The sequence below is a fragment of the Anser cygnoides genome, chromosome 13, assembly GCF_040182565.1.
Source record: "Anser cygnoides isolate HZ-2024a breed goose chromosome 13, Taihu_goose_T2T_genome, whole genome shotgun sequence".
In the NCBI taxonomy this organism is placed as follows: Eukaryota; Metazoa; Chordata; class Aves; order Anseriformes; family Anatidae; genus Anser; species Anser cygnoides.
In genome coordinates, this window is record NC_089885.1 from 12,581,627 (window position 1) to 12,596,536 (window position 14,910).

The 14,910-nt window shown below is 34.6% G+C and overlaps 1 protein-coding gene across 6 annotated transcripts in view; it reads right to left on the reverse strand.

The window, feature by feature from the left end:
* Window positions 1-264: 264 nt before the first annotated feature.
* The window catches only part of LRCH2 (leucine rich repeats and calponin homology domain containing 2), a 45,054-nt gene continuing 30,408 nt past the window's right edge, over window positions 265-14,910 (reverse strand). For 4 of the 6 annotated variants that reach the window (XM_067005370.1, XM_067005371.1, XM_067005373.1 and 1 more), the window contains 7 exons: window positions 13,710-13,754; window positions 13,212-13,262; window positions 12,048-12,105; window positions 10,197-10,309; window positions 8,917-9,054; window positions 8,553-8,630; window positions 265-7,374 (listed from right to left, as the gene is read on the reverse strand). In XM_067005370.1, coding sequence (XP_066861471.1) covers window positions 7,255-7,374; window positions 8,553-8,630; window positions 8,917-9,054; window positions 10,197-10,309; window positions 12,048-12,105; window positions 13,212-13,262; window positions 13,710-13,754 — 603 coding nt within the window. In that variant the 3' untranslated portion in view covers window positions 265-7,254. The remainder of the gene's footprint in view (window positions 7,375-8,552; window positions 8,631-8,916; window positions 9,055-10,196; window positions 10,310-12,047; window positions 12,106-13,211; window positions 13,263-13,709; window positions 13,755-14,910) is intronic. The other 2 variants (XM_067005372.1, XM_067005375.1) reach the window with 1 other exon arrangement.

Genomic DNA, 14,910 nt, shown 5'->3' on the forward strand with positions numbered 1-14,910 from the left:
CGTCGCTTATTCTCACCATTGATTTTTCTGTTGGTCAACCAGAAAAATCTAACATACTTCACGTGTAGAAGTATCATATATCTCCATGGCATAAGAGTCAACATTTCTTTAGAGAGGTAAGTGACTTGCCTAATTGCATACCAAAATGGCAATATATACATTTGAAAGAACATACAAATTCTCATTATTTACCACGAATACGTACAAATTGAAGTATATGTAAAAACTGAAGTGAAATCAAATTGAATAAATTGACTACATGAGTTATGAAACAGTTTGTATTTTATACACATAGTATGTACACTGGTTTTGGAAATGTGGGTTTTATCCATGCAAATTTAATACAAAAAAACTATTTACAAAAAATAACAGTAGGAACATTTTTTCAAAAACAACAAAAAAACATATACATGTTGGAAGCTCCAGCAATAATGGAAGTCCTGAAAAAAAGACTTAATACAGTATTGTACAGGTAGACAAACTTCAGAAGTGTGGAAAATGCACTTTACAAGAACATGAAATGCAAAATGAATTGCGCTATCAAATAGATGTTACAAGTATATACACAATTTAAGCATCTATTTTTAAATGATCACTCTCCAACTGTGCCTCAGAACTACTTCTGTCATGTTTTGCACACATTTATATATTGATCATTTGGCTATGTTGTATTTTCTGAGTTTTATAACCACAAATTATAAAATAAAATAACTGAATACCAAGTGATAACTATAAAGCAATCACATTTTCCTTGTTCTACGCATTACACAATAGTAAAAGAGTATTCACATTTCCAACATAATCCACCAACCAACCCTTTTGCAATGCCTCCATAAGCCCCTCAAAAGCATCAAAAATTTACCTGCTGGTACAACAGACATTAATTGTTGCAACTAGGAATTCTCAGAGTTGCAGGAATGCTTACCATATCACATCAACTCAGTAAACTCAGATGTGTTACCATTTTCATTTAAAAAGCATAATCTTGCACATGCTCTAGAAAGGCTTTTAATACTGAACAGTGGGAGTTCTCATGCCATGAATGGCACAACCAAATCCTAAATGAATACAGCAATTCTGGAAAGATTTCATCGGTTCGCTTGTATTTAAAAACAAAAGAAGAAGTATCATTGCGGTTATTTCCAAATAGCAGCTATTTCACAATCTGCCCTCAGAAAGTTAGAACTGGGAAATAAGCATCATGTTTGCCTTATTTCACACAATTTTGAAAGGAGTGAGGAAATCCTTGTTAATGCCTCAAATTCATTTTAAATTACTAACTTCGTGTTTTAGCTCACTTACAAAACTATTGAGGGAAATTCTGATCTCACTGAATTCAACTGAAAGTCTCCCAAAACAATTTAATACGCTGTCACAGTTCAAGCCATTTTTTTCCTTTAACGTTTGGTAAGGGACTAAGCAAGTTGTGTAAAGACCTACTGAAGTTGGTTTGTTTGTTTCAAGATCAGGATTCTAAAATGTGTATGCATGAGGAAAAAAATTTAAAAGTCCCTCTTAAAAATTGTAGTTGGCTATAAAATGCCTGATGTCATTTTTACAATAACTTCTATTCCTTCCAGAGAAATTCATAATGTAGCTTATAGCAATCCCCTTTGCTTCCCATATTGGAGAAGTCAAAAACAGCAATGGAACAAATACAGCATAAAACTACAGTTTTAATATACATAATGTCAGGACTGTAGTATGTGAAATACGTGAAGACAATTTATAAAGCAAAGCAGCAGTTTATTGTGTAAAAAACACAGGAGCCAGAATTGCTCCTGTAGTGGCAAGATTAAACTGGAATTCAGCTCATCACATTCTATTTTAACAAACAAGATCAGCAGAAGGTGCTTTCTTGATAGGAAGAGAATTTTTTGCTTTCATATTAGGTAACCAAAAAGATCTGACAAAATTTCTGATTAAAAAGTTGGCCTTTCCCTCATGTCTAAATTACATATATCCCAGAGCGTGTTCTGCGTATTGAAGAGGAAACAGTATCACTTTTATTCATTCAAGAGGACAAGTGACCCTAACCTGCTAGAGTCATGGTGCAATTTTCAGCAAGTGAAGTTGTCTGGTTTCTAGAACAAGCTTTCTCTGTCTCACATGTCTTTACTGGCAGAACGTAAATACTAGCAAACATCTATTTTTCTATTACTCTTAGATATTATCGCTTTCCTTAGATTTTTTTTGTTCAGATTGCAACCATCTATTTAAAAGAATGCCAGCCAGTGGGGAAGGAGGCAGCAGCACAAAGCAAGGAGACGATGCCTTCAGAAGGCGCATCACCCAGACAAGCCTTGACACACATGCCCACTGTAGCTCCTCGCCTGATTAGAAGGCCAGAGGGAAGGCATGTGGCACCAGCGAGGTGCCCTACCCTGTGCCTGGGGATGGACAGTGCCCTCTGCACAATTAACACAATGAATCCTGCAGAACTGGCATAGTTGTCCAAAATCAAACAATCTCTGGGAAAACAAAGATGCCAATCTTCTCGTTACTGTAACCTCTACAGAAAGGTCCAAGTTAAAGATGAACCAGGAGCTGGTCAGCCTCCAGTGTCCCTCAACATGAAGTAGTTTCAGAAACATTTCTTCCTCTGCTAATTCTTTCCAAAAAAACCTTTTTCTTCTGAAGCAATTTAACATACACTCATGTTGCAACTCAGAGGAACCTCTCCTTGGACAACTGTATTATTTCCAATTCCTGGCCATAGTGGCATTTTCTCTTTAAAAATAATTTAAAAGGGTTATCCATAAGCTGGAAATATTTCATCAGCTGTATGTTGTAATGGTCACTGTTTAATATGATGTACCTCTCAAAATAAACACAGGCATTAGCCTGACTTTGTGAGGAAAAAAAAGAAATTTTGCTTACCGGTACAAAATAATTTCCTATCCACAGAAAGTGCAAAAACTCCTTCAAAAACTCATGCTTACGTTGCATTCAGTTGAAATCCACTATCCTGACACTAAATATATATATATATATACATATATATATATATATATATATATCTCGACTTAACATTGAATAAGGTTTTGCTTACTATTTGACTAAGATTTTGGTACATTATTAAAGTACCTGACCTCTGCATTGGTATACAGCCCTATCCAGAGACAAACAGGGAGACCGCAGCTGCATTACATACAAGAGTTACCTTTTGTACTAAAATTTTTAAAATTAGCAGAAGGACATGATGCCAAACTTGTCCTTCTCCTCAATACTGAGGATACATGGAAATTTGCTTTTAGTGAAAATAGGTATCTTCTCTATTTATTTTTTTTTTTAATTTGGCCAGATTATGTCAATCTGAGAAGAGTGTTGCTAAATTATCAAATATTTGAAATAAAGGTTTTAGCACTGCAAAGTAACTGATGGTACCTGTAATTTTTTGAGGTGACATACATTCCACAGTATGAAAGCAGTGCTTAGGAGTTATTTTTCCTACCATCTTAGTACTGTATGGCACATCAGATTATTTGTATTAAATATATAAATCAATGTGTAACATTAGCAGCTTCCCGTTGCTAACCACAGATCGCTATTTTTAGTCAAGAAATTGACACTAAAGCTTTGCTCACTTCAAACAAGTTTAAGTCATGTTTCACCACTGCCTCTACCTCAGGTGTTCCATAATCTAACAGTAAAATCTCTTACTGAAGTCAAGAGCAAAATTCGCACTGACTCCATTATAGCTAGGATTTTACCTAGAAATTCCTATGATTCATGTCAGTTATTTATTGTTTCAAATCTATTCCTCTATTTCATGATAATGTTAATTTTTGGTTATGTTATTGAAGGCCTTCAGATACATGTGTGTAGACAGGTTTCTGGGTCTCCAGCAATACTCCAACTAGCACACTGGACTGGCAGTGTTATAGCATAGATGGGAAGCATTTCTGAGATACTGTGTCTGAAGTCACCACTCTTTAATTATTTCAGTGCCACTGCTCTAAGGTCTCACAATATCTGAGACATTATTGCTTAAAAAAAGATCATTCATGTGCGAGATGCTGCATCCAGTAAAATAGAAAATAGAAAAAATACACAAGGGCAGAAACCCTGTCAGCAATTTACAGTTCGTATCACATTATTGCAGTAACTTTGTATAGCATCCACAATAACAAAAGCACCCTAGTTAACTCAAATATATTAGGAAAACTTAACACAGTTTCCTAAAGCTTTTCATGTTATCTTTTCTTCACATCAAAAGGAAGAAAAACTGAGGGACTATGATAAGAATTAGGCTTCTGTTTTTAACAATCCATCAGCTGCATCAAACATTAAGTAATGACATTACATCCTAAACAAAATAAGAAAAGAATATCTCAACTGTGCTAATTGTTGGAGCAGGGACTCTGGATTCACTAAAGACAGTTAAAAAGTCACTTTAAAAAAGTAAATAGGGAGGAGGAAGTCACATGCAGTAATGAATAACGTGAAGTCACTAGATCAGTAAACAAAACCAAAAATAGGATGCTAGGAATCAAAAAGTGAGGAGATAGTAGGCAACTTCTTGTACAGGGAGGACAGGAACAATTCCCATATGCTTCTTCAAAATTAAAATTTTACCTTCAAATTATTTTTTTAGCATCTCTTTTGCAGTTGCTTCTAAAAATCATTAAAGTAACAGCTAATTGTATCATTACTTCAGAGAATTATTTGTAGAAGCACCTAAAGAAAGATGAGAGAAGATTCATCTAGGCATAGCAGACCTTTTCTCAGACTGTTCCTAAGGATACTGGAAGGCCTTAACTTTTGCAATGCTAAGAAGGAAATCCTCTAAGTACCATGAATATCCTTTCCCATAAGCATTAAGAAGGCCATAATAATTTCCAAAGAGCAGCAAAGCCAGACTGGTCCTAGCAAACCCATGGGGAAGAATTCTAAAGTAGTTAAAAAAATATATGTTATTTCCGTAGTTTTCAATTTCAGAGGTACAATTCAAAATGAGTACATTAGTTCCATATCCAGTTCTCATGTTACTTAGGAAGTAATATGCTAAGATTAAATAACTGATCTGGCATGATACATCAAGGGAATTCTTAAATGTTTACACTGTGATATGATAACTTCATAAATTTATTGCTATTTGGATAAGAGTGTTACTTTAAGATAACATTTAAATGGCAATTAAATAGTAGTGTAGATTGGTTTAAGTTAGATAATTTAAAGTGGCAATTTACAGGTATCAATTCTATGGCTAGCATACTGAAGCAGAACTTCATTACTGTCATTGCCATCAAATACCACATAGCAAGGAATTGAAAGACAATGAAATACTCCTTTTGAATGAGTTCTTCAAATGTAGCACACAGTAACAAGAAGTCTGCTTAATATATTATTTTTTCATTTTAGTCTTAGCATGACTTCAGATACTGCCTTTTGTAAAAAATAATTTAAATTGTTAAAGTAAGTATTATGTGAATGATTTAAAACCCAATTAGAGATACAGTAAATACCATGTTTCAAAGGTCAAAGCAATATAGATTACATACATATTTTATTTAAAGAAACTAAGATTTAGATCTAGGACTTTGCAAATTAAGTTTTACACCTTTTAAACACAGTTTTAAGGCTTCTCAATGAGCTGTGAAGCCTTAAATGGCTTCTTGACGAATTGGAAAGAACAGAATCAAATCCTGTTACACAATAGGCAAACATATACTTTCATCGAAATTAACTTAGCCTAAAAGAGAAAATCTGTGACAGTCAAAACTTTTTTTTTTATTTGAGCTACCCATTCGTGAAGAAAAAACTAATTCAAACAGTTTTACTACTGTTTTACTACAGTTTTACTACTGAAATTATTTGCAACTTGTTTGGAAAGGAACTCAACTGTGAGTTGGTTCAGAATGTTCTCAAAACACCAAGAATCTGCGTAGAAGTAAGCAAATGCATAAACTCAAAAGTTTCAAAAAGAACACCACAGTGGGAACTTCTTTTTTAAATTTGGCCAGAAAAGTCTAATGTTTCAGCAAAGTGACATTTGTACAAACTAATTTGTGTGCTATGCCACACACTATTGTAAATTACACAATAAATCCTGTAAACACTATGAAGATAAACACAGATTTCTCGACTAAATTATGGATATACCTCTTGTAAAAATGTAAAGTAAAATCAGGAGCATTATTACATAAAATCCTGAAAGTCACAGCATAAACCTGAGATTTGGGCAGTTTTATCAAAATGTCCTAAATTATTCTGTATGCATTACTAGTCCTCATCTTACTCACCATGTATATTTGTTTGCCTCAAACAAAGAAAAGTAGACAGTTTTGTTTATCCAACAATACATTAAACCAAAAAATGATTAAGTATTATCAAATTAAATATCATAAATAAAGTGTATTTACAGTATTTTCTAATTATTAGACAACAGAATTATCAATTGTGCAACAAACGTAAAACACCCAACATCAAAAATGTGAAGTATTACTTAAATCTTCACGTATTGATTTTACAAAAAACTATTAAAATATTTAAAAATTCCCATTTTATCTATTTTAAAACAAAGAAGTTTCAAAAATGTTTAAGACTATTAAGAGTTATCAATTACACAGGCACTTCACATGTAAACAATCTACAGTACAACTGAAAAAAATATTTGGCACCAACCTAGAAGACTGGAAAAAACTCAATGTGTCCTTTTTCCCATTCTATACTGTTTTGTGTAATCACCATACACTCAGACTAAATACTGGCAATGTTGGAAGTGCGTAAATTACAATCAGGAGTGCAAAAAAAAATAAAGAACACACATAAAGCTTTCTGAGAGAATGAAAGTGGATTACAATTATCAGTCACTGTATTTTTACCATCATACCATCGCTACATTTTTGTTTTACCTTTGAATCAAATGATTGACTTTAATCATTCAAGCAAGGGGGAATCAGGTTTTGTACTTCTAAACTAATTCAAACATTTTCCATGTAGAAAAAGAAATCCAGCATTTAACTGTAACACTCTGAGATGATAAATGGCAGGTTTTAACTTAAATGAACTGGAAAGAGAATCTGATGCTACCAAAATCTCTTTGTGCATCCAGAAGACAAAAAATCATTATGGTCTTTTAACGTCAGCTGACTCCAAGGTTTTCATGTCCAACTTCAAAGTAAGGCGCTCTACAGCATCTGGACAGATATTAGTTTTTGATGGCTTGGATGTTCCCGTGTAGGAAGCTGAACTGCTCCAGAGCAATCCAACAAATCAAACGGTAAGTTGTCTAGTTTCCAAGAAGTCATGTTACATGGAGGAAAGCTGAGATACTTTCAGTGTAGGCAGTTCAAGCAGAGCTTGAACAGTGAGGCCAACTTTTACAAGGCCTCTTTCCTCCAGAATGTGATGGGGCAAGCAAAGTCTCTCCTGTAAAATAAAGTAGTACATGCGTTAAGCTTGATTCACTTTTTCCAAGCTAGGTAACAAAAGCATTCTCTCTGAAGTCACACGTTATACATTTGCATAGAAAATGTCTTCGGCTTTAAATTTTGCACATTGTTCTCTACAGTAACAGAACACTCAGAAATTATATCCAAGATCTGACTGTTTAATTGTGAAAAAAAATACTTAATTATGAATGCAGAAATTAGCAAAAAAAAGAACATTTACTTAAAATATTAAGCTAAGATACATAAGTACTGTGCTAACTCCCTAAAACCAAAGACATTCTTTACAAAAGTAAAGCAAGAAAATCAGGTTGATGGGCACTGCTGGTCTGCTTCTTCCTTTCGCTGTTTTGGAAGCATATTACTAATTTTCCCCTTGGGACCTCTTAGAAGTGCTGACAGACTTTGGCCCTCAGTAATGAATCATTCTCCAAGGAAGTCATCTTTCAGTTTCAAAAGACTTTTGCAGCAGAAGTTAAATACTCTTCCCCTCTGTTAGATGGTGCTATACGGAACTCAGGAGGTGAATCTCTGCATCCCTGACTTCTGAAAGTCCTGTGGCTCCATGCAAGATGGAAGCTGTGGCAGAGCAGCAACCCAGGGTTTTAAATCCATTAATCTGTTTTCTTGTTCCACTGAAATGCGGTGAGTTTTGTGTGTCTCATAATATACAGGAAATGTTTTGGTCTTTCATTTTTTTCTCTTGCACAGAGAAGTATGGCAAGGGGAAAAGTATGGAAGTTGGGCAAAAGGAGCATGAATAGTGAGCTACAACTGCAGTTAGGTTATATATTTCTTTAACTGCAGGGTTTTCACTAGGCATACACTGAAATTCCTGCCAAAATGAATTGCTAAACAAAAGACTTAAATATTACAACATCATCCTCTCACATCAGTTCTTTTGTTTAGACGATATTTTATTTTAAAGGGAAGTCAGTATTTGTGCTATTGGGAAATAACTGGAAACCCATAGTTTCCTCAAAGTTCACACCACAGGCCAGAAGGCCAGGGAGACAAATTTTTTTTATACCTTTAAGTTCCCTGGTCAGTGTAATAATCACTACTGCTCCCTTTCTGCCCCCATGAAAAAAAAATCAACTGCAGTATTTGCTGACACACTTTCTGTGATTATATTAGTCAATAAAACAATTAGCATACCTGTGGAACACCCAATTTTTTACAAGCATCAAGAAAGTTTTCAACATTTCTTCGGCACTTTGCCATACTGAGTTTAGGCTGTAAAGACAGGATATTAGATTTTCATCACATATTTGTGAAGGACTGTATATTTCTGCAAATTCAGTAACAGTTGCTTAAGCAGAAACTAGAACAAGTTCAATGAAGATTCAAGTATAAAAAAACAGCTAAACTAAACTAAGCCTTGTTTAATGCTTCTTGAAGAAAAATTGAAGTGAGGAATGTAGCCAGTTAGTATAGCAAATATGATACATGATTTTTTAGTATTGAACTTCAAAAGCTTATTTTCACATAAGATGCAACAAAAGTAAGATAAGCGACTTACCACTGCTGGCGATGGTACATGAATGCTGGCAACAGAGCGTGGTCTTATGTGATTGGCTAAATGGCAAAGAACTACTCCATCCATCAATGCTGCTCCAATATCATCTGGCAAAATTACTTTTAACCTTGATTCAAGATTCTGTTAAAAAGCCCATAAGTAAGTTACTTTCAACATTACCTAATTATTACTTTAAATCGACTGTATTTTAAAGCATGCAGTTTTAAAAAGGCATTTTAATATTAACATGAAGTAAATGGAACCAATCCACACTTCACTGAGTACAACAATACTTTTCTCTGCATCATTGAGCTTATAATTCCCTTTGCTTTTTTTTTTTTTTTAAATGACACAACCATATACGTTGACAGACATTCAGCCAGCAACTACCATGACAGAGCTCTCAAAGCCCTATGATGAACCCACTACTCCTAGGAAAGCACAGAATTTAAGAGCAAAATGTTAGGCTAAATCCCTCATCAGCTGTTAGTGGGAGGAATTTGTGGGTTGAAATCACATGCAAGTTTACTAGGAGGAGGGATCACAGCCACTGATGAAGTCACAATCCCGAAGTAAAGCCATTCATGCAAGTAGCAGTTAAATAGCTGAGGAAAGGGTGGCCAAGAAGTACCCACACTTGTGTTGCAAGAGAAAGGAAGTAGGAAATGTTTTATCCCATTCCAACAAGCTTTAATTGCTCAGGAAGTGGACCAGACAGGGCAGAAACAGCCTCCAAAGACACACTTAAAGTTAGTACTGCCCTTGAAAGCAGAGCTGCTACAACAGTATTTATCATTCATGGTAGATTTAGTCAACTACAGTTGTTAAATATCTTAAGAACAGAACTATATAGGACAGAAAAAAATTACCAGAATTCCGACACTTAGATTCTATTCAGTATTATGCAATTTGTAGCAACTTTCTACACTCAAAAAGCATTTGAGTATTCAGAAGACTATGACCAGCTTTCTTCAAATCTCAGGTCAAATAGCACACACAAGCAGACCTATGGTCTCCCTAAGAACACCAAAAACCTAAAAAAAAAAACCCTTTCATTTTTCATTTCATTTTCCTAAACTAAAAACATTTAGTTCCTGGTTCCTGTTTTGGTTGGACCAAAAAATAGTAACAATGGAGCCTGTTAGATAAAATTGCTTGGAAAGGAATGTCACTACAGAGACACCTTTGTATATCTGTAATGACTTGTAGGCTTTTATTACAAAGGTTTGAGTTGTGGTACAAACTAAACATACTGCACCCACATCATAAACAATGGTACATACATTGCGAAGTTGTCTTATTTGCTCCCTTTCTTCCCTTAAATGCTCCATTTTCCTCCTCATTGTAAATCCAGGATCCATTGCTCCATAGTCTTGGCGAGATGCACGGCTGAAAGCTATTGAACATTAGCAAAGTTAGTTTTCAGAATTCAGATTTATTTTTTTAAGTAATGATGGGGAGGAATATCTCCAGGGATAACAGTGGGTAAAAAACCTATGGCACTTTACAGAATAAATATATTTCAGTATTGCGATGTAAAAGACGCTGTCTATGAAACTTGTTTTTCAAACAAAATACACAAACTATCCTATTTAAGTGGAACTGGGTTACTAGAAAACAGACGTAGAATAGACTTTAGAGACAGAATAGACTTTAATATTCAAATATCTAAGGTATATGATTCCATTTGTACTTCTGCAAGCGTATCTTGCAAGCTAGCTTTGAAAGTGTTTTCATTATGTTTTAATCAAGCATAAAGACTAAGGAAAGTACAGAAAGGAACAGGACTCCCTGATCCAACTTAAAATGGAATACTTTTTAAATATACGTACATATGTCTGTGTGATACACAGAGACACAGTAATTGCTTATTAAAGCACTAACTGAAAAACATGGAATGTCTTACCCAACAGTTCAGAGCTCTGTTTAAAAAAGCATGTCTTAAATACTCTAGCTACCATTCACTTTACTATTCATCATGCTTGTAAACCCTTCAAATAACAACTGTATTTTATAAAATCCTTGCGAACAAATTCCTGCATAGCAATACCACTGTATCCTCAAGTATTTTACCCTATGCTTTTGAGCAAAAAAAAAAGCAGTACTTCCATCTTTAGAACATACTTTACTGTTTCTAACAGTTTGGATTTTAGCAAGACATCTAGAAAACAAACCAAAAAAAATCACAGAAATTTTAAAGATATTCTTGTGGAACCACTGCTCTGACCTTACACACGAGACTATGTAGTTTGCACACAGAAAAATACAATTGCATCTCACCTACAACGTCTTTGGAAGCATCTTAAAAACACAAGGGTCTTGTGTTCTGAGAAAAATAATGCCATTCAGCACTCTCTTAGAACTGAGGAAAAGGGGTCCTGCAGTTTTAGTGCTGAGAGCTGGCAATGGCTCCTACTGCACAAAGAAGAAATGGGCTGAAAAGTTCAACAAGTCTGCTTGGTCCTCTCAATTCTGCATCTTCCTGCAGCCTAGGATGCATCCAACTCAGAAACCTCTAGACATGCACTGCTAGATATGTCCTGGTATATCCAACTAACCTAACTATCTTTGAACAGAATTTTCATGCAACTGCTTACAAGTCACAAGTGACTTGAAGGCCCAGAAGGTGCCACCTGTATCACCTAGATAATCCTGTCTGATACAACTGTCTTCTGGGGGTATGGCAGTCTTATAGAATCATTAAGGCTGGAAAATACCTCCAAGACAAAGCACTAATATATATGACTCCTTTCAAAGCTCTGATCCATGCATCCTTTTATAGGATGAGTTACAAAAACCTACTTCTCTTGAAGCCCTCTTGCCTCAGCCATGTTTCAAAAATAACTGAATACTCTTTCCCTGTTGACAGTGACAAAACATGCAGAAAATAAGTTAGTGACATTTAAGAAAAAAATCACTGTGCAGCTTTGGGAACTTTCAATTATTAGACATAAGCTTTGGCAAACCATGTCTTTTCCAGTACTATGCTTACGTTAAGTTCACTGAGTGAAATGCTGTACTGTGGTCTCCCCTCACATTCATTTCAATTCATGCATCTGTTGTCCTTATCATCTATTCCAGCCTGGGGAATAAACATCTGTTGCCTCATGCTATCTTAGAGAAGAGCAGCTTACCTGACCTTGGTCTGAGACCAAATGGTCCATGAGTGTTACTATCTGTCCTTTCATAATCCTGTTAAGAGAGAGAAAGTCAATTTTCTCCCATTTATTACAATAATTAACATTTGTTTTCATCAAAATAGCATTTAAATTATTCTTGCCTAAAATAAAGCTCTTCTGCTGAACTGTAAAACACTGCTTTGAAGGGGATACTATGAAGTAAATGGAATCCAAGTAAACTCATTAACTGCAGATAAAATTATCTTACCAAGGAAGACAACGCACCACCAGATTAACTAAAATCTATTCTAAGATTAACTAACATCTATTCTAAAACATTTCAAACAAAACATTCTGTGAACTGAATTCTAAGCCAGATGTAAGTGAATACAACTATTTTCCCCAATGCCTTGCACTGAATTTCTTAAGAAATGTTTACTTTCAAATATGAAAATCATGTTTTTCTCACGTCACCATCTACAAAGGGGAGATGTACTCAGTAATCTGTTATGTACATGAGCTATCCTTAGTTCAACTCCTTTCACTGTTTCTGTGAGATGTTCCACTCATTCCACTCTCTTAGGTTCCCTTTTGACATCACGCAGAAACATTAATCTTTAGCATGGCTTATTTATAGCTTACTAGAGTACTGCCATCACAGTGAGACTAAACGGATATTCCTTAAAAAGGAAAGCAACTGATGAATGAAACTGTAAAGCTGTATCACAAAGGTGACAGACAATCATAAAGGATGAAACCGCTTAAGCAGTATCAGTACATCAGGGTTCCTTACGCTGACGTACAAAACACTGAAAGACAAGTTTTACTTGAAATCCCTAAGCATATAGGGACAACTAGAAAATACACCGATTTTCATTTATCTTAATTAGCCATTTTCATTAGGAAAAATAATGGAGATAAAACAATGCATCTTTCTTCACAACAGTCAAAAAAAAAAAGAAAGAAGAAATCCTGGACAGATCAGATAGTTGCAAAGGTAAAAATAAGCTATGATATACATCTACGATTCTACTTTTGACTTTTTAGTATGATGAAATATTCCTAACTCCAGTTTCAAAGGAAACTACCAGCTTTATATCTGCACGGGAAACCTGGTGACACAAGTAATGTGCACAAAGAAATGTTTGTTGAATGAAAAACAAAACCACAAACTTGTACCTCAGACGACACAGGAGACTGTGGGGACACATTAGTATTATCACTGTCTTGCTAAAAAGAAACCAAAGAGATGGAATTATAAAATGAAAATTATGATTTAACAAGAAAATGTGAAATTATGAAAAACACCATACATGAGACATCCAACATTTGTCAAATATGGCACAAGCTCGTAGCAACTGAATTTAAAAATATGTAAAGCAAGGAAACTGCTCACTGCTTATACAGAATATTACTTTTATATTACCTTTGCTTGATAGTTCAATTAACTTTGTTATTACTGAAGCAAGTAACTACCCTACTCTTCCCCAGTGTAACGCCTTGGTGGCTTTTTTCAAATAGGACTATAATATTTATTGTGCTATATTTCTACTATGACTTTGGAACGCAAAGTCTGTTTGCACAGACCTGTTCCATGACTGTGGCTCGTAAGTGTTCATAGAAGATAAACAAATAAAACAATTTTCTTACATATTTTATGCAATTACCATTTCTTACCTCATCGTTTTCATTTCCACTTGAACTCTTTCTGGAAGACTTATACTGCAAAACACATACAATTATTACTTTAAAATGGAAGTATGTTTTTCATTTGAACTAAATGGCCTGATACCACTCAGATGTTACTTATTACTGGTGAAGCTGCTAAGGGAAAAAAAAACATGTTACAGAAATCATCAAAGGAGCACAAAAAAACAGAAGACAAACATCTAGTTCCTAGGTTACTCAAGAACTACATTATTGAGAGAATAGGATAATTTCAAAAATACATTTATAATGTGAACTGACTACATATGAGACTTGATCCAAGTGGAAAGACCTGAATAACTGTTCCTCTCATGCATTTTTTGTTAGGAAAAAAAAAATGTGCAACCCATGAAAGTTACATACAGAAACATGCTGTAAAAGTAGCTCTTAAGGTTGCTTATACTTGGCTAGATTGACCTGACAATGTAAAAAATGAAAACAATGAGAAAAAAAAAAGTTTTAAAAGGCAAGATTTCCTTTACAACTGCAAAGCCTGATCACATACTTTTATCTAAGACCACTGCTTTTTCTGAAGACGTCTGCCTGATTTTTTGCACATTGCTTCTGCCCCACTTCCTGATTATCTGAGAAATACAGTAGGAATGAAGGAGAGATCAATACAAGAAATATATAAAAGCAGTATTTAGGGAAATAAATGTATTCGTCTCCAGAGGTTAAAAAAAAAAGATGCATGTAGAAAGAGTTACATCTCCACAAAACTAAGTGCATTACGCACTTACATTACACATTACCTGTTTTTATGATATATATAGAACACAGGATAGATTAATAAGACTAACTTTGGAACTGGAAGGATAGCTTTCCTTCAAAGATTTTTAGGGGTGCATACAGATTCTAGTTAGAAGATAGAAGAATTTCTCAGAAAGAAAAAATTGACTTGCAACTACATTTTTAACATTAATAAATAGGGAACTTTACATAATTCTGTTATATAAAAGTTATATGTATTACTTAGACATAGAAGATGCCTGTCTCCTTCAAAGTTACAACTCTGAGCACTCTGAACAGCTTTAAATTTTGAACTACATGCTGAATAATGCATATATGTCAGTGTATGGTAAAAAGCGTTTCTTTTGAAAATCAAAGTCTAGGACAAACATAATCTTTGTTAGGAATCCTACTGCCATTCATTTTCATTACAAATTAAGTG